Source organism: Juglans microcarpa x Juglans regia, chromosome 1S (assembly GCF_004785595.1).
Source record: "Juglans microcarpa x Juglans regia isolate MS1-56 chromosome 1S, Jm3101_v1.0, whole genome shotgun sequence".
Classification (NCBI taxonomy): domain Eukaryota; kingdom Viridiplantae; phylum Streptophyta; class Magnoliopsida; order Fagales; family Juglandaceae; genus Juglans; species Juglans microcarpa x Juglans regia.
Window position 1 is genome coordinate 17,081,035 of NC_054595.1, and position 19,318 is coordinate 17,100,352.

The following is a 19,318-nucleotide window of genomic DNA, read 5'->3' on the forward strand; positions in this document are numbered from 1 at the left end:
AAACCCTGTTGACAGTTACCCAAGTAATATTCAACAGTATTTGGATGGAACCATTAAAATTAGTTTTGATCAAACTAGATCTCCAGGGCTAAGAAGAAATTCTTTTGCTGGATCTAATTATTCTTTTGCAGGATCAGAAATTCCAGTAAGAAGAGACCAAAATCTCAAACAATTTCTGGAAGATTCTGTTAAAACTGCCCAACCTGTTAATCCTGTTTTAAAACTGAAAGGACTTTCTACGTTCTCTCAAGTTACTTCTGCTTTTTACTCTGCACAGGATACTGGTTCCTCCAAAGACCAGCCTATTCATAATGAAGTAGATAAAGAGGATGACTCATCTTTATCACCTACAGCTTCAGATATGGTAGCTCCTGTTGCACCACAAGTTCATCACAGTTTAACTGTGTTGTATAAACCATTTGCGTTTGATCTTGTTTATCTTTTTGAAGAATACAAACTTTCAAAAAACAGTATTAGGCGTAAAGCCTACCATGCAAAGTATTCTGAAAAAGAAAAACAATGTGTTAAACAGAAATGGAAAGAAGAAATGAATAAGCAGCAAAAGCATATTCTTTTCTTCGATTTTGTTGAAAATATTTATGTTTCTAACAATACTTTGAATGTTGTTAAAACTGATTTTGTCAAGGAAGAAAGCAAAATGGTAGTCCAGTCTAGCCATTTGCCTTTGGAGACTGTTCTCAGCACCTACAAAGGGGTTGAGATATCCGCTTCACCTTTCAAAATCTCAGAAACTGTTTCCAGAGATCCTAAGAAGGACAAGATTCTCAAATAAACAAAAAATGTTATTTCTCAAAATAACTTTGTGAATCTTGCTCTTCATACGATCGGACAACAGTTAGATCGGATTGAAGAAAAGGTTGAAAAACCTGATCCTATTCCTTTGGTTTTGACTACAGATCAACTAAAGAAAATAATTGAAAAACTTTTGATTATCTTACCTGAAAGTCGAGCCAAAATTGATTTCAAAAACCCACAGACAAAGACTTTAGATAAGATTGATCAAATGCTTAATGATCTGAAAAAGAACAGCCTTCTACTAATGCTTTGTCTAACAAAGAAATAGAAGAAGAAGTTCTTGTTGAAACTACAGATGAGTCTTCTAACGATCACTCTTCTGAAGAAAAGGATCTTGATTTACTTGAAAAGAATTTTGGAGACATTGTTTTAAAACCTAAAATTGTCAGATTCTCTTCAAAAGGACCCAAACCAATGAGTTTGACGAAGAACTGGTATTCCAGGCCTACTCCTCCTGATTTACAGTTTGAAGAAAAAGTTTTTCAAAGTCAATCTTCTTACTCTGCTGACAAGGTTTACGAATGGAATATTGATGGTTTCTCTGAATAAGAGATCATGAATACCATGAGTAAAATGTCTCTTGTAGCAAATGCTTATGTGAACAATAATATCAGACAACCTGATATTGTTAAGATTTTAACACAAGGATTTTCCGGTGTTTTAAGAAACTGGTGGGATAAACACCTAACCAGAGATGTCAAGAAAACCATTCAGAACGCTGTCAAGTGTAATGATGAAGGGTTACCTATTTTTGATGAATCCATTGGATCTGCCCAATCTGATGGAGTTAATACTTTGATTTACACAATTTTAAAGCATTTTATTGGCACACCATCTGATATAATTAGCCGCATCAGCGACCAGTTAAATAATCTTATATGTCATCAGATGTCTGATTATAGATGGTATCAAGATGTTTTCATTTCCAAAGTAATGTTTCGTAATGATAGTCAGAAGTCTTACTGGAAGGAGAAATTTATTGATGGTTTACCTCGTTTGTTTACTTACAAAGTGAAGAATGAACTTACTATTGCTGGGTCTCTTAATTACGACGCATACACCTATGGTGATATTTGTGCAGTAATCCAGAAACTTGGTATTAGTATGTGTAATGATCAAAAGATGCTCCGAGAGCTGATGAGAAATATCAAGAAAGTCAAACATGAAATGAGAACATTTTGTGAACAATTTAGACTTCCTACTATAGCTCCCACAAAAAGGAAGCACAAGTTTTCTAAACCTCATGGCGGTATCAAGAGAAAACTCCGTGGTGAATTTTATAAGAAAACTTACAAAAAACCATTTTCTAAGCCATTTTCTAAGAAAAAGAAATCTAAGGATTTTTCTCAAAGAAAATGTTTTATTTGTAGCTATCCAGGACATTTCGCTGATAAATGCCCTCAGAAAGCCAAAAAAGATAAAAAATTAAAAAAAAAAGCTTAATCAGTTGAATATTGATAACAATGATAAAGAATAACTATTTCGACTCCTAGAAATAGCTCCGTCTTCATCATCTGATATCCTTGAGTTCAGTTCTAGTGATTTAGAATATCACTCGGAAACTGAATCTCCAGATTCTACTGGTCCTAAGTTAGGTTGCAATTGTAATGATACTTGTTGCCAGACAAAAGGGTAAGACAATCCATGTCTTGTCCAAATCTGAAGAACAAGAAAACCTATTGCTAACCTTGAGTTCTCAAATAACAAATCATGAGTTTTAGGAAGAATATCTTCTTAAGTTAAGAAAGGTTATAACTCGCCAAGAACCTGAACCCTCTAAGCAAAGGATTAGTTTTCAAGAAACCTTAGAGAGATTTCAAAAGAAAAAACTCAAGGAAATTTCTACAAATGATTTACAACACGAAATAAATCTTGTTAAAAAAGAAATCGTTGAACTCAGATCTGAGGTAAATAACCTTAAGTCTGAAAACGAGATTTTAAAACAAGAATTTTTAGTATTTAAAATCGATAAACAACTTGATCAGGATATTCCTTCTGACAATGAGCAACAAATGATTCTGGTTCAAGCCAACAAGAGTTAGCTATTGATAACCAGATTTGTTTAATCCATCATACCATTCCTCCAAAATGGTTTTCAAGGGTTACCATTGTGGTCGCCCATGATTTTCAATTTTCCGTTGTTGCTATGATTGATTCCGGATCAGACCTGAATTGCATTCAGGAATGACTCATTCCTAGTAAATATTTTAAAAAATTTTCTGAGAGATTATTTTCTGCAAATGGATCTCAAATGAAAATTACTTATGAGCTTAACAATGCTCATGTTTGTCAAAACAATGTTTGCTTTAAAATCCCTTCTGTCTTAGTCAAAAACATGTCTGACAAAGTGATTTTAGCCATTCCATTTATTTCTGCTTTATATCCTTTTTTGACTGAAAAAGATGGTATTACTACCGACCCTTTTAGTCAAAAGGTCAAATTCAAATTTGCAACTCGTCAAGATATTGATGAAGATAAAGGTTTGAAATCTTTACTTTTTGCAAAACAAAAGCATCTTAATTTCCTCCAACAGGAAATAAGATACAAAAAGATTTCTGAACAATTATCTTCGCCAATTTCACTTTCAAAAATTGATAATTTTAACAAGCGTCTTATTTTTTATGTTTGTTCTGATTTACCAATTACTTTTTGGCATAGGAAGAAACATATCGTTTCTCTTCCCTATATCAAAAATTTTGATGAAAGCACTACCCCACTAAAGCCAGACCAATTTAGATGAATAGTCAGACTTTAGAATTCTGCAAAAAGGAAATTGCAGATCTGATGAAAAAATGCATAATTAGGGATAGCAAGTCCCCTTGGTCTTGTCCAGCTTTTTATGTCCGAAAAAATGCTAAACTAGAAAGAGGTACCACTCGATTAGTCATTAATTATAAACCTTTGAACAAAGTCTTGCAGTGGATTAGGTACCCTATTCCCAACAAAAATGACTTAATTCATAGGTTGAGTGATGCTGTAGTCTTTTCCAAATTTGACCTCAAATCTGGTTTTTGGCAAATCCAGATATAGCCGAGTCAGACCGGTATAAGACAGTATTTGTAACCCCCTTCAGTCATTTCGAATGGAATGTGATGCCATTCGGTCTCAAAAATGCCCTTAGTGAGTTTCAACATATCATGAACGACGTCTTCAACTCGTTCACTGCTTTTACCATCGTCTATATAGATGATGTTCTTGTTTTTTTCTAAATCTATTGATGAACACTGGAAACATTTGAATTCGTTTCCAGACATCATTAGAACCAATGGTCTTGTCGTTTCCGTGAAGAAGATCAAACTATTCCAAACCAAGATCAGATTCCTTGGTTATGATATTTCTGAAGGGAAAATCAGGCCTATCCAAAGAGACATTGATTTTGCCGACAAATTCCCTGATGTCATCCTTGACAAAAAATAATTACAGAGGTTCTTAGGATCTCTTAACTATGTTGCTGATTTCTACAAGGATATGAGGAAACAATGTCGTCCATTGTTCAAACGATTACTTTCTAATCCTTTCCCTTAGACAGAAATCCATACTAAAATAGTGAGGAAAATCAAAGCACATGTCAAGACTCTTTCGTGCCTTGGTATCCCCACTTCTGATTCATTTAAAATCGTTGAAACAGATGCCTCAAACATTGATTATGGTGGCATTTTGAAATAATCTGTTTCACCAGGTTCTTCTGAACAAATTGTTCGTTTCCATTCTGGAACCTGGAATCCTGCACAAGAGAAATATAGTACTATTAAACAGAGATTTTATCTATAGTACTATCTATTTCTAAATTTCAATCTGATTTGTTAAACAAGAAGTTTTTACTTCATATTGATTGCATGAGTGCTAAATTTGTTTTAGAACAAGATGTTCAAAACATTGCATCAAAACATATTTTTGCACGATGGCAAGGTATTTTAAGTGTTTTTTATTTTGACATTGAATACATCAAAGACACTGATAATTCTATCCCTGATTTTCTTACCAGAGAGTTCTTGCAGACACCCAACCATGAGCGTAAGCAAGAAGAAAGGAAAAGAGAAATAGAGAGTGAACCCCCCACTTTCAATACCCAGTATAAAACTCATGAAGAATGAGTCTGGATCCTCCATTGTGCCCAGTGTCTCCTCAACAGCACTGGATATTGCCAATAGGTTCACACCTCTTGGTAAAATTGTGCAACCGGCGACCTTCGTGTCTACTGTTTCTACACCTTTTGATCCATATGCAAAAGCAATTGCATCAAAAGGTCCTACTTTGATCACTCCTCAGTATTTCCTCCCAAAAGGAAAATCTGAATATTTGAAGAAGCCATTTATTACTCATCTGTTTCATATAGAACCTAACCATTCTAATTTAACAGATCCGTTCAAAATAGCCCCATCCTATTTTCTCCCTAATTTTCACTGGATACCTGAAGATTCCTCCAAAAATCTTCAGTACTATTCCAGTATCTTGATTCTCACCAACTCTCTTGTCATAAAACCCATTTATGATAAGAATGATTCCACCAAATTAATTTACCACAATACTTATATCCTCCGAGTCATGACAGAAGACCAATGGGGAACAAACCCATGGACTCCCAAAAGACTCTCAGACTCTGCACTGAGTTATAATTATTTTGATTACTAACTGGCTGGAGACGTTTTATGTTCTTTCAGGTACCTGATATGAGCCATTCATGGTTCATCAATTTTGACACAAGATTCAAAGGAACTTTCCCCTACTGGTTTCTCCAATGGTGGGACCAATTTGGATTAATTTCACAGAATCTTCATGAGCAGCTCGCCAGAGCTTTTACATTTTATCAACAAGTTGCTGGTACAAAACTGAACCGACATTCACAGATATTTCCTTATGAGCTCCATTTTTGCAAGAACTATAAACTACCGTGGATCTTTAAATGGACTTATGAGAAAAATACTGATATAATTGACCGAGCTTATTTCACAAAATGGTGGGATAGGTTTGGATATACTGAAAAAGTGATCAACCAGATGATTAAAGATTTCCCTCAAGTCGCTCCTGATTTTCAAGACAAGAAGGAATTCCCAGCAATCAAATCTGGTTCACCAGTCCCCGAATACCCCCTGATAGTTCGAACCCCTAATTCACCAACTGCTTCATCAAGAGGAAAAGCCGTCAACTCATCCTCAAAGAAATCTTCTAAGTCTACTAAAGATAATATCCTCAACAGACTTGGTAAAAAGGATTTAATAAAATTGTTGGAGCAACAATTGTCTAAGTCTACGAGTGATAATTCTGAAAACGATGATAATTCAGAAGCATCCTCAGAGGCTTCATACAGTAATATATTTGGTCATGATTCAGAAGGCATTCCAAAGCTGGAAGATGATTGACTACTACTTGAGTTCAAAGAAGACCGATCATAGTCCTCTTTGAGATATTCGTCATCCTGTGCCTAAAGCAGCCGCCACAGAGACAGTTGGAAGACACAGAGACGACCGAATGATATTTTGTCATTTTGTGCCGAAAGTAGCCGCCCACGAGGACAGCTAGAGAGACACAATAATGATACCCTGAGCCCCGTGCCTAAACAGTTCCCACTGTTCACTCATGGATTGATTTACTTTAATAATTGTAAACAGGAACTTTTTATGCTATAAAGTAGAACCTTCTTCTGAGCTAAGGCAGAACTCAAACCAGAACTCACTCGAGAGAACACTTCTGATCCTCTCTACCCTGTTCTTGAGTCTCCTTATTTACCCTGATTTCTGTAAGTGCAAATCTGCACTACCTTGCGCCTATAATTACTTTAAGCTTATTAATTTTAATAAAGCTTATATGTTCATTACAATTAATTTTGCATATTCATAGATGCATATGGCTAGTTTAACCGCCTGTTTATTTTGTGCTTGTATAATTTAATTATTGTACAATTTACTCAGTTTCTTCCATTCCCTTCAACAATTAGTTCCAGGTCGGCTATGCCGCCTGACATAGTTAATGAGGAAGACTGTGCTTTTGAAGCAACAGAGTCGCCTGTACTGGGATCATGGAAGATTCCAAAACTTGATGTTAGCACGATCTATCGAACCAATTGGTTTGAAAGATCTTTACACACACAATTTTGCGTGCGTACTGTTGAACAAACTTATGCTATTTCCAAAACTCAAGAAAAATGTTATCTTTTCCCAAAAGAACAGATGACAAAATTCTTTCAGCAAGATTTTAGATATATTCATATTGGATCTGTCCAAATTGCTGCCAAACCTTTAACAAAGAGAGGTATCCGCTTCTCCAGGAAGGCAAGTGTAGGGCAACTATAGGTTCAAACCCGATGGCCGAGAGTGGTAAGTTCGCAGACCCCTGAGATGCGACGGTCGGATAGGTTTGGATATACTGAAAAAGAACTCAAACCAGAACTCACTCGAGAGAACACTTCTGATCTTCTCTACCCTATTCTTGAGTCTCCTTATTTACCATGATTTCTGTAAGTGCAAATCTGCACTACCTTGCGCCTGTAATTACTTTAAGCTTGTTAATTTTAATAAAACTTATATGTTCATTACAATTAATTTTGCATATTCATACATGCATATGGCTGGTTTAACTGTCTGTTTATTTTGTGCTTGCATAATTTAATTATTGTGCAATTTACTCAGTTTTGAGTGAGTTCTGATTTGAGTTCTGCCTTAGTTCAGAACAAGGCTCTCCTTTTACAGCATAAGGAGTTCCTGTTTACAATTATTAAAGTAAAACAGTAAATCAATCCGTGAGTGAACAGTGGGAGCTATTTAGGCACGGGGCTCAGGGTATCATTATTGTGTCTCTCTAGCTGTCCTAGTGGGCGGCTACTTTCGGCACAAAATGACAAAATACCATTTGGTCGTCTCTGTGTCTTCCAGCTGTCTCTATGGCAGCTGCTTTAGGCACAGGATGACGAATATCTCAAAGAGGACTATGGTCGGTCTTCTTTGAACTCAAGTAGTAGTCAATCATCTTCCAGCTTTGGAATGCCTTCTGAACCATGACCAAATATATTACTGTATGAAGCCTCTGAGGATGCTTCTGAATTCTCATCGTTTTCAGAATTATCACTCGTAGACTTAGACAGTTGTTGCTCCAACAATTTTATTAAATCTTTTTTACCAAGTCTGTTGAGGATATTATCTTTAGCAGACTTAGAAGATTTCTTTGAGGATGAGCTGGCGGCTTTTCCTCTTGATGAAGCAGTTGGTGAATTAGGGGCCCCAACTATCAGGGGGTATTCGGGGACTGGTGAACCAGATTTGATTGTTGGGAATTCCTTCTTGTCTTGCAAATCAGGAGCGACTTGAGAGAAATATTTAATCATCTGGTTGATCACTTTTTCAGTATATCCAAACCTATCCCACCATTTTGTGAAATAAGATCGGTCAATTATATCAGCATTTTTCTCATAAGTCCATTTAAAGATCCACGGTAGTTTGTAGTTCTTGCAAAAATGGAGCTCATAAGGAAACATCTGTGAATGCCGGTTCAGTTTTATACCAGCAACTTGTTGATAAAACGTAAAAGCTCTGGCGAGCTACTCAGGAAGATTCTGTGAAATTAATCCAAATTGGTCCCACCATTGAAGAAACCAGTAGGGAAAAGTTCCTTTGAATCTTGTGTCAAAATTGATGAACCATGAATGGCTCATATCAGGTACCTGAAAGAATATAAAACGTCTCCAGACAGTTATGTAATCAAAATAATTATAACTCAGTACAGAGTCTGTGAGTCTTTTAGGAGTCCATGGTTCATGTATAATTTTCAAGGAAGAATTTTTGCTAGCTACTCATGTTGAGCCATGGCAGACCATCCAAAATTAAACAACCTTGAATTTGGCTATTTAAGTTTAGGATAATGATAGGGTTACTACCCTTATACTACCTATTTATTAGTCTTTTTGTATTAAATTTTTTTTAATTTTTTATTTTACTTAATGGTTAAGAGAGTAACTATTAGTAAAATTATATATATTTTTAATTTTTTTCTTAATGATTAAGGATGTTAAAAAAATACTTAAAAAAATGATAAAAAAAAAAAAAAAAAACTTCAAATACACTATAAGTAGTAAATGGATAGGAAGAAGGTAATAACTATATCACTACCCGTAAGTTTATAATTACTTGCAGTGTCAAGTCAATAAAATATTATTACACATTTAGAATCTTAAAGGTACGGAACATTGTATATTATTAATTTCACCTATAATGCCTCGTTTACTTTCCTTCATATCTAATTTATTACACAATTAGATTATAAACAGAAATAAAAATTAACAATTTTCACATTGCACGACCAGTTTACTCAGAAGAGGAGCTTTGAGTCTTGCCAATGCCGGCAGAGGTTTTTAGTATTACCAAAGACAAAGGAGGAGTATGAAACACTTGAGGCTGCTACTGCTGTGGCCACTTTGTAGATAATATTCTTCATCGATTTTAAATCAGAGCCAGCTCCATATATTTTTATTTTATTTTTACTGGTTCTGCTAAGAATACAAGTGCAAGTGGGTGTTTTTGCGGTCCTTGCTGTTAAATGCCTCATCCATCATTACAAAAAAAAAAAAAAAAAAAAAAATCTTACATATTCAATGCAGGCTTTTTAACAACAGAAATTAATTTAGAAAACAGAGCAATAACACATTTGATTGATATAACTGGTACATTGCACTTTCTTATCATTTTACTATAGGGTGGCAAATTAATGTGACAATAGGACAATCTTACAAATTAACTAGCCGTGTGACATTCAGCAGAATAATCCATTTTCGAACTGGCTTTTGCTGTGGAGAAAGTTTGGCAGTAGACCATTGCGCTGCGCTCACAGAATTGCGACAGAATCCGGTGGCCCTCGATGCTATTAGCTATATTTACATATTTGAATCAAACCTGTGCATTGTACGAGTATCAGTTAAAGACTTGGACACCGCAAACCATCAATGAAATAATAACTGATAAACACTACCTACAGGGTTCAAACCGAATATATGACCCTAGATTTTACTCCAGTTAATTCAGCTGGAGGCACTATTGAAACATAACGAGTAGAGGCTTGAAAACACAACCGAGTCCACCCCTAACACATGGAGGGGTGGACAGCAGATAAGGCTTGAAAAGGATCTTAAGCTGACACAAAACTACTAATTCTTTAATCAAAGGATAAACGAGCCTTACCAACAATTCAGGGACTTTCAGGAACACAAAAGACAACGAGTATAAAACAATTGAGGTTACTACTGCTGTAATCACGTTGTTTAGAAGGCGCTTGCTGTCTTTACTGGGAACAAATGCTATTTTTAAGGTATTTGTCAGTTGAAATAGTCTGTAAGATATCTGCAAGAATGCAAATAATTCTACCTTCAGCTACACCACATATTTTCATAATTTCAGAGCACAACATCTTTTACTTACTGCAATGTATATGGAAGTGGTGAGCATAAAATTCAACAATGGATAGTTTGGGATCAGAGAAAGCAAAAATTTTGGCTGACCATCTGGAACACCGGATCTGAAATTTCAATATAAACCGTTGTAAGAAAGAATTGCATATGCATGTGAATCGATGAATGCCTGTTAAAAAACAAAAGGAAAAAAAAAAATACTTCTTCACATTTGTATAACATGTGAACCTTCCCTTGAAATAGAAAACCATAGTTTGATCATGTGCCAGAACTCAAACAAAGCTTCACTGGGATAATATATATTATATGCTTTCTTTCAAAATACAGAAGTTGAAGTGGGAAACATTAGCTTCTGGTTTAGCTAGGACCCTCGAGAATACAAAACAAAGAAAAGAAGCCTATCCATGGAATTAGAGGTGCCAAAATATCAGCTGTAGGCTAGTACCAAGCAGTTTTTCAGTGTGCATCAACCATAATTTGCAATTGAGAACTCTACTCGCAATCCGGTGTGGAGAACACACCTACCACACGCTGACATAGCAGAATTTGAGTTGTAAGAGAATTGATTTTTAAACTTCTTTCGCAAATCAAGTTCTGCCACATCAGCAGTGTGGAGGATGTGATCTCCACACCGGCTTTCAAGTAGTAGAATTTTTCTTTGCAATGAACGGCAATAGTTATCCTTAATATTAATGACAGCACAACAAGCAGGCATTCACAGTTATGAGCTTCATAATACCTTAACCAGATGTGGATTTGGGAGATGTAGGTCTCTAGAGTTATCTTTCCAAGCCATCTGGAAACCAAAGAAAAAAAATTTCACATGTATTAGTTGAAGAGAAATGAATTCATAATGAGAGGAAAAGCTCACAGGAACTCTTAAAAACTTAAAGAAATGGAGAGGCTGCAGTTTGGATACGACTTCTATACTAAATTAGATCAACAACTTATGGATTAAAATAACAGCCACTTACGCAAAAAGTGTCAAACTGTAGCTACGAAAATGCTGGGTGACATTCCGTAAACATATGTAGACCCTGATAAAGAATGATACATCATCAACTAGCAAAACGTTAGGAAATCTACAAAAAGGCAACATATTTCAGTAAACATATGCATACGTTATCGGAATCCATGAGGTATACGGATGGTATTTGTTGTAAGAAATCTTGTCTAGCTTGTATATATGCTGGAACCACAGATATCCCACCTAGAAATCCAGAGAAACAGTCGCATGAGAGTTGAATATTTAGAGATTAGGGTTTTGTATACTATAATATCATTATACCATTGAAGATATGAGAGCAACAGCTATTTTTATTGTTATTCTGCGCTTCACTTCTGTTTCTTCAAGCTTCTCCATCCACCTTTCAATCTACAATAATTCATGCCAAATTAGTATCCATTAGCTCAAAAGACAGGCAAAATAAAAGCAATGTTTAAAGCTCAATTTCACCAAAAATTAAAGGGAAATATAAAATGTTTCTTTTTCAGAGGGGGGGGGGGAGGAAAGAAATAAGAAAGTTGGACAAGATTGCATTAGAACTTACAGTTGGATGATAATAAGCATATATCATCCCAATTATCCATATGTAGCGATCAAGGCCTGAACGGAAATGCCACTCATGCAAGCGGGGCAGCTGTGATTTTGAAGGATTTGGGTCAGTGTATCCTGCAATGATTTAATAACTTGGTCAGCATGACCTGAAATGTTCTAGCAGAGAATATGAAGTTCTGACAGAAAATATGAAGTTCTGACAAGTTACTAACCAAGAAGGAATGTAAGTGGGCTCCAAACCACTTCAAACACTCCAGGTACTTCCCATACTAGGATAACTAGCAAGAAACAGGCAATGATTTTTACAGCAATGACTGACCCAATCTCATTATAATTGTTCAGAATACCGAGTGCCCCATAAACCATGAGCGTGAAAAGGGTGTGCATGGGGCAGATGTAATATAGCATGTAACTGTTGTTAAGGACAATGCAGGCAAATAATACCAAGAAATTAAGCCTCCACATCATCTGCTCCAAAAAAAATAAGAATATTACAACTGAAAGCAAATAATATTGTATGAGAGTTCCCAAAACTTTTGACTTTTTGGGGACTGCAAACCTGTGCAAATCTTGAGAGACTGAAATCTTTGCGAACATAATAATATGAAAAGTTCCCAAATCCAGTCATCCACACATATGCAGCAATAAAAACTCGGATAGCATTATAGATTTCTGTTGCAGCAAAGTAATGATACATCAGAAAAAGCACCTGCAACATAGAAGAGATAAGAGATCACCAACAATGATGTGGCAAGCAGAACATACAATCACATGAAGTCTAAACAGCACAACATAGAAAGTTTTAGGCACTTCAGCCCATGTATATTGTTTACGTTACAAAACACCAAAATGGAGTGTTATAGTGGTAGAAGTGTGCTTCACTGCATTTTCCATTAGTAGCTTAATGGTTTTAGGTGAGTACGCCCAAATCAACAAGCAAAAAATTCTTCCATGCTCAAAGCTTTTACCCTCATATAATCAAGCATATTTTTGAGAATGAAAATTTCAACAAATAGGTACATCACTTGAAAGAGCCAGCTAACCTGCATCCAACCTCTCCACTCTTCAGTTTGATGCCTATTTAAATAAAGTATTGATTTCCCTGAGAATGGAGACTTATCATGATGTATCTTGAAAGAAGTTATTGCCGAAACTATGATAAGGAGGAAGTAGAGAAATAAGAAGAGATCCCGATTGTAGTTCTGCATAGACAGTTAACAGTCAACAGGAAAACTCCATCAGCAGCCAACAGGAAAACTCAAATACCAATACTCAATACAGATGCAGTACATTAAATTAAAACAATCAAGAATTCAATGAACTTGCAAAACAAAAATATTCAAATTTTTGCTTTTGCTTGCAAATCTTTATTAGAAATTTAAAAGAACATCAAACTTCCCAGGTAGCTTTATTAGCCAGAATTTATAAATAATTGAGTTTAAAATATAATGTACACAAAAATTTAATAAATAATGGCACCACGAATGTGGTGGCAGTGCCTCCATAAAGTGTAAAGACACATAATGAAACGTAATTGCAGCGGCACTTACTATGATTAAATGTTTGTTGAGCCACACGGCTTCACAAAATGCAAATGAAAACCCTATATGGAATTAAATATATATATATATATATATATATACACACACACATATATAGAGTAACCTGATAAAGCCATCAACAGCACCTTTTTTGTTGAGCCAAAGAAATCCGTGCGATCACACAAGTAAAAGTAAGCCATAAGAAGACCAAATTCGGATCTGTAAGAGAGAATCAGAGAAAAGAAAAAAAAAAGTCAAAATTTAGTCAGCATGAAGAAAATATTTTTTGCATATCAGTTAAAGAAGTAATTTGCTCACATAGCTCTAAGCGTCAATCGATTTTCAATCAAAAAAGGCTCGTCCATCAAGAGGAACCTAAAAGGGTAATGTAAAACGATGCATGTAAGTTTATATGCACGAGTAATCATAGATTGAAAAAAAGTTGACAACTTTAAGGATCCCAGACTGTCTTTAGAAACCTGAAAATAGGAGATGTAGTGGACGAACTTCGAGATTTAGGAGAGCCTGATTGTAGACCTCCACCCTCTAATAGAACAGCTCTATCATCTTCCTTAACTGTGCCATTGCCCAATTCAGCCAAATTGACGTCGGAGTGCCTTCTAGTAGAAAAGAAATTTGAATTTCATTACTTCCCAAAAGTTATTTCTTTTCCTTTTCATTCTTTACCGAAAGAAAGCAATGTACTCTGAAAAGAATCATCGTCTAATAGCTCTTTACCTCCTTTCTGGAGAATTTGATTTTTCTTTCTTATTGGAAGATATAAAAAGTCCAAGATTACTTGGCAGGAATGCATGTGTATATACAAATTTGTGCATTCGTGAATATACATTAAAGTATCATTAAAAGAGAACAAAATTTACAGAAAATATGCGCATAAGTCAAGAGCTAAATAGGTTGAACAACGTACACCACTCTCAGAGTAACATACTAAACAATAGTATAAAGTGACAAAAACTCGACAATAAGCTCATAAAAGAGCTTAAAAATTCCTGCATAGAAAATAAATGTTAAAAATTTGCCTGTAAGCATGGCTAGATTCCTACAATCAGGGGCGGAGCTGTGTAGATGCTTGTGGGCTACCACCCACCCCCCCCCCCCCCCCCCCCCCCCCCCCCCCCCCCCACCCCCCAAAAAAAAAAAAAAACAGAAAGTTATAAAAACATAAAACTATAGAATTATAATTCTGCTGTCAAATATCTTTAAAATATTTGTGATTGCCCCCAATACTCAAACACCCAGCCGAAACTAGCATGCTAATTTCTAAAAGTCTTAACTATTATTTTTGTTCACATACTGACACACCATCTCCACTATCCTATGATAGAAAATGACAAAATTTAAGTTTCTTTTTCCTTTGAATAAATAACAAAACAACTCTCTTTTATCTGTCTTCCACTTCTTTCTTTTTTTTCCTTCTTGCTCTTTTTTGTTCTTCACAGCATGGAGAGTGCTTTGGAGTTGGAAAATTATACAATCGTTGGCTTGCTGGTAGCTATGGTTGAGGAAAATGAAGTAGGGTTCAAATGAGAGGTTCAGATGGGCAACTTTAAAAATTTAGTTTGTCCCTAAATAGCTACTTATATGATTAATGTTAAATGTTGGTGATGATCAGTTTCGTCAATTACCGTTCACCCCTACCTACGACATGCCATTCCGATCGCCCCCTTACACACACCAAATCCTAGTTTCGTCCCTGCCTACAATTGAAAAGATTCTCCAACTCACACTTTGGCAGCGACTGAATTTTTCTTGTACTTCAAAAACTCGGAATATATCCAAGCTGCAATTAGAGGTATGATTCCAAGAAGAAACGACACCTGAAATGACAACAAAATGACACAAACATAAGATACTACTAACACTAAGAGCATTAAAAAACTATTGCCATCTAGGGGAAAGAAAAAACAACAAAATGAAAACTAAAATGTCGAGAGTAATGGTATACAGTATCAAGCAAGCATCGTTCAGCAGCCACCGCTCAAGCACTCAAAAACCAGAACAAGATCTGGAAAAAAAAAACAAAAAAGCTAAAAAGCAAGTCATACCTGTCCAGGACTTATCGGGCCAACGATCACCATTTCCAATACGAAAAGCGAAGAGGGCCTTGGTTAAGCGAAATTCACAGAGATTCGACCAGAAAATCGTCGAGCATTTCACTGAGACCGTGGACTCTGGCACTTCGGAACCAGATTTGAACTGAAACTGAACTCCAGGGGAGAGAGTGAGAGAGAGAGAGAGAGAGAAAGCTGTCGTTGATATGGAGAGGAGGATTTGGTGGTGGTGGTGGGGGGAAGGGAGGGAATATATGTGTCGGGCTAGCAGAGCGAGACTGAAATACATAGACACAATTTATATATACGAACTTTCAGCGCAGTTAGTTGGGAAAGCGCCATTTCTCCTAACTCAGGTTAATTAATTACTTTATTTTATAATTAAATAACTAAATACTACCATTTTAAATTTAAAAAAAAAACTTTAATTTTATTAAAAAAATTCTATCTAATCATTTTTACATTCTTCTTACGCACTCTACTAATATGACTGGTTGTATCACTTTTATTAATAAAAAATAATTATTTTAACTAATTATATCAATAAAATACATAAAAAATACTTAAAAGTAACGATAGAAATCAATTATAAAAGAGATGTTAAAGTCTCACTTTTCTTTTACCAGAACTAACAACGCTTGCGCATATGACTATTGGTCTTTTGGTTTATTATTTGGAAAGTTGTTACAAAAAAGCTTTACATTACACACTTCTATCTAATTGTTAGAGTCAATATATAATTTATTATTTTTATTATTCTATTTAAACACATTTAAAAATTAAAATAGAAAGAATAAAAATAAAAAATCATATGTTGATTAGGTGAAATTATATAGATAAGATTTCTATATAAAATTTATGAGGCGTGTCAATTTTATTTCTCCAATTAAACAAATTCACTTTTTAATCCATTATACTATTCTAGTAATCCAATGCCTATTTGGGAGAGATCTTCTTTTAAGCCACTACACCTGGAGGGACTCGCGTTGCCCTTGATAGGGTGACCCCAATATGAAGGTCTAACCCAACGAATGGTGAGGATCAAGTCGTTGGGATCTCAAGAATCCATACTACTCTATCTTGTAACCACCAAATGAGTTGAAATGGATAATTGATCTAAGAAGTTAGGATCAGTCTTAACATTTTCGGAATGGCATCAAATCAAAAGAACATGAAGATAAGACCAATGGGGTGATTATCATTAGTACCTATCAATAACTACCTACACCTATATATACAAGAAGCAAACAAATTTAGATATCGGAGGTACCTCAGGCACACCGAACCGCCATCTTTGTTGATTGCAAATAGAGGGTTTCGGTTGGCAATGAAACATGTATGAAACAATACTTATGATTAAAAAAAACACAAATAAAAAGATAAATGAGTCTCTAAGATTTTCAAAATCCTGAATCCACTTGCACTTGACATTATCTCTAACCAAACTCAATCTTGAGCTTAGGAGCACGAAGATTAATCTCAATACGGCAAGAGGGTTAATGCTAGTTTGACATTTAGAATATTTTAAACTATTTATAAATAATAATAAAATAGTTGGTGAATATTAGCAGCTACTCGTAATATTTTAGTCTTTATATTTTTAGTTCGTGAATTAATTGCCTAAATTGCATAAAAGGTGATGTTAATTATCTTTTTAATTACCATCTTTATATAGTTAAAATATTATTTTTTATTATTTGAAATTGTCTATAAATAGTAATGAAATGATCTGTAAATAGTAGTAAAATATTTTCAGTTAAGATATTTTATTAGATTTTGAAAAAAGAGAGAAAATGTTAAATAAAAATATTATAAAATTAAAATATTATTAGAATATAATTTTTTATATTATTTTTTATTTTAAGATTTACAAAAGTTGAATTAATTTTTATAATTTGTTAGATAGTTTAAAAAAGTTATAATGATTAGAGAATAATTATATAAAGAAGTTGAAAATTTGAATTGAATAATATTTATATTTGAATAATATTTAAGAAATAAATTAAAGAGAAAAAATATTTGTAATTATGAATTGTGTAACTGTTACGTAATCGCTTTGAAAAAAATGAATAAAGTATGAGATTCACATAAAAAAATAATAATTTTTTAATAGTAGACTCTATTATTTTTCAAAACGATTACGCGATATTTAAATGAATAATTCTAGATACAATTATAAATTGTGTAATATTATTTAAATTATATAAAAATATTATTTTATTAATAAGTTATAAATGATTGGTAGAGGAGTTGTCACTGTAATACTGTTCATTCTCAAAATGCTACGAATTATTATTTTTTTATTATTGTTTTTTAACGTAATATAAATTATTAAAAAGTCCTATATTATCCTTTTACTTATCCCGATGCGTTCCAGATGTAATGCATTGAAAGACATGATCTTCCACGCGTTTTGCATGCGCTCAAGGAAACAGACAAAAATATTTACGATTAATATTACAAGGTCAAAAATTGCAAAGAGATCTCCACGCGTTTTGCATTCGCTCAAGTAAACAGACAAAATATTCTCGAATAATTTTACGAGGTCAATCAATGCCACCGTCAATTACAGAGCTACAGTGAATTTAATGTGCGCGAGGTTGGGAAGAGAGTGTCATCTCGCTGGCATTTAAATTTCAAGGGTACCTCTACAGCGATTGATGATGTGCACTGATATTATGTGTTGATATCGTGTTTTGTAGTCTGAACAGTTTTACAAAATTCAAGCTTCTAGGTACCTGCAACTAAGAAGAAAATGAGGCTTTCGTGGTGTTGATGTCCTGTTTCGCAGCCCGAACAATTCCACAGAGCCCAAGCTTCCAGGTACCTGCAACTAAGAAAAAGATGAGGCTCTCTCATGGCCTTCGAGATCACTCCGATGCTTAAGTCAGTTGATTGCTCTTTGGAGAAAGAAAAATATAATGCAAAATAAGAGTTGCACAAATTGAATCAAGGTCCTCTTGTAAGAAGGTTACACCCTATTTATACCTGAGTCGGGCCCTCCAGTCGAGGGAGATCGTGGTGTGTCAAATGTCAGGCTTGTCACCACTCATTCGTTGTTGCCTTTGTAGGACTAGTCTGCGGCTTAACAAGGGATCGCGCCCTATCTACTGTCCTAAGTCTGCGCGGCCACCACTTCTTTGTCATGCCAAGAGATGTTAGATTGCGAGTGAGCTGTCATTGGCTCATGGGACGCTCCACTGTGCACCGGATTTCCTGACATCGATCTGGGTTGGCTCATGCTTGAGATTTAGTACTCTGGGGTCGGGGGTATGACGATGTGTTGCCCACCTGGCCTGATAACTCAATTTGGCAGACCCCGATCCTCCCGGACCCTGAATGGATAGGCCCGGATAGACCAGATGGACAGGCTCTAATAGACCGGTCCTGTGCTTACTTGACTTCCCGACCCTCTCGCCCCGAGTCCTTGGCTTCCCTGCTCGGGCCCGGGCTTCGTGGTTCAACCTTTCTAGGCCTGGGCCCTTCAGAAATGGGCCTTGGCTTTCTTAGGCATGGGCCATACGGTACTGGGTCTTCCCTCACACGTGACCTCTGAGATCATTCCGATGCCTAAGTCAATCGATTGCTCTTTGGAGAAGGAAAACACAATGCAAAATAAGAGTTACATAAGTTGAATCAAGGTCCTCTCGTAAGAAGGTTACCCCTCATTTATACCTGAGTCGAGCCCTTCAGTTAAGGGAGATCGTGGCATGTCAGATGCCAGGCCTGCCACCACCCATTCTATATTGCCTTAGTGGGGGCTAGTCTACGGCCTAACGAGGGATTGCGCCGCGTCTGTTGTCCTACGTCTGCGCGGCTACCACTTCTCTGTCATGCCAAGAGATGTCAAATTGTGGGCAAGCCGTCCTTGTCTCGTGGGATGCTCCACTGTGTGCAGGATTTCCTGACATCGATTTGGGTTGGCTCATGCCTGGGATTC

The 19,318-nt window shown here is 35.6% G+C and overlaps 1 protein-coding gene across 5 annotated transcripts; it reads right to left on the bottom strand.

Moving 5' to 3' along the window:
• Positions 1-9,425: 9,425 nt before the first annotated feature.
• On the bottom strand, positions 9,426-15,701 carry LOC121246217 (protein REDUCED WALL ACETYLATION 2-like). 5 transcript variants are annotated; one of them, XM_041144285.1, is made up of 17 exons: positions 15,373-15,701; positions 15,053-15,144; positions 13,786-13,923; positions 13,625-13,681; positions 13,453-13,525; positions 12,809-12,967; positions 12,325-12,474; positions 11,978-12,233; positions 11,758-11,879; positions 11,496-11,582; positions 11,329-11,417; positions 11,182-11,244; positions 10,947-11,003; positions 10,218-10,314; positions 9,981-10,139; positions 9,776-9,833; positions 9,426-9,695 (listed from the first exon to the last, which is right to left on the bottom strand). In XM_041144285.1, the coding sequence occupies exons 1-16, from the start codon at positions 15,403-15,405 to the stop codon at positions 9,816-9,818; spliced, it is 1,650 nt and encodes a 549-aa protein (XP_041000219.1). In that variant the 5' UTR covers positions 15,406-15,701; the 3' UTR covers positions 9,426-9,695; positions 9,776-9,815. The 5 variants fall into 5 exon arrangements, with proteins under 5 accessions (XP_041000219.1, XP_041000218.1, XP_041000222.1 ...); XM_041144284.1 differs by having other exon boundaries at positions 13,786-13,926; positions 15,373-15,699; XM_041144288.1 differs by having other exon boundaries at positions 14,953-15,144; positions 15,373-15,697.
• Positions 15,702-19,318: the final 3,617 nt, after the last annotated feature.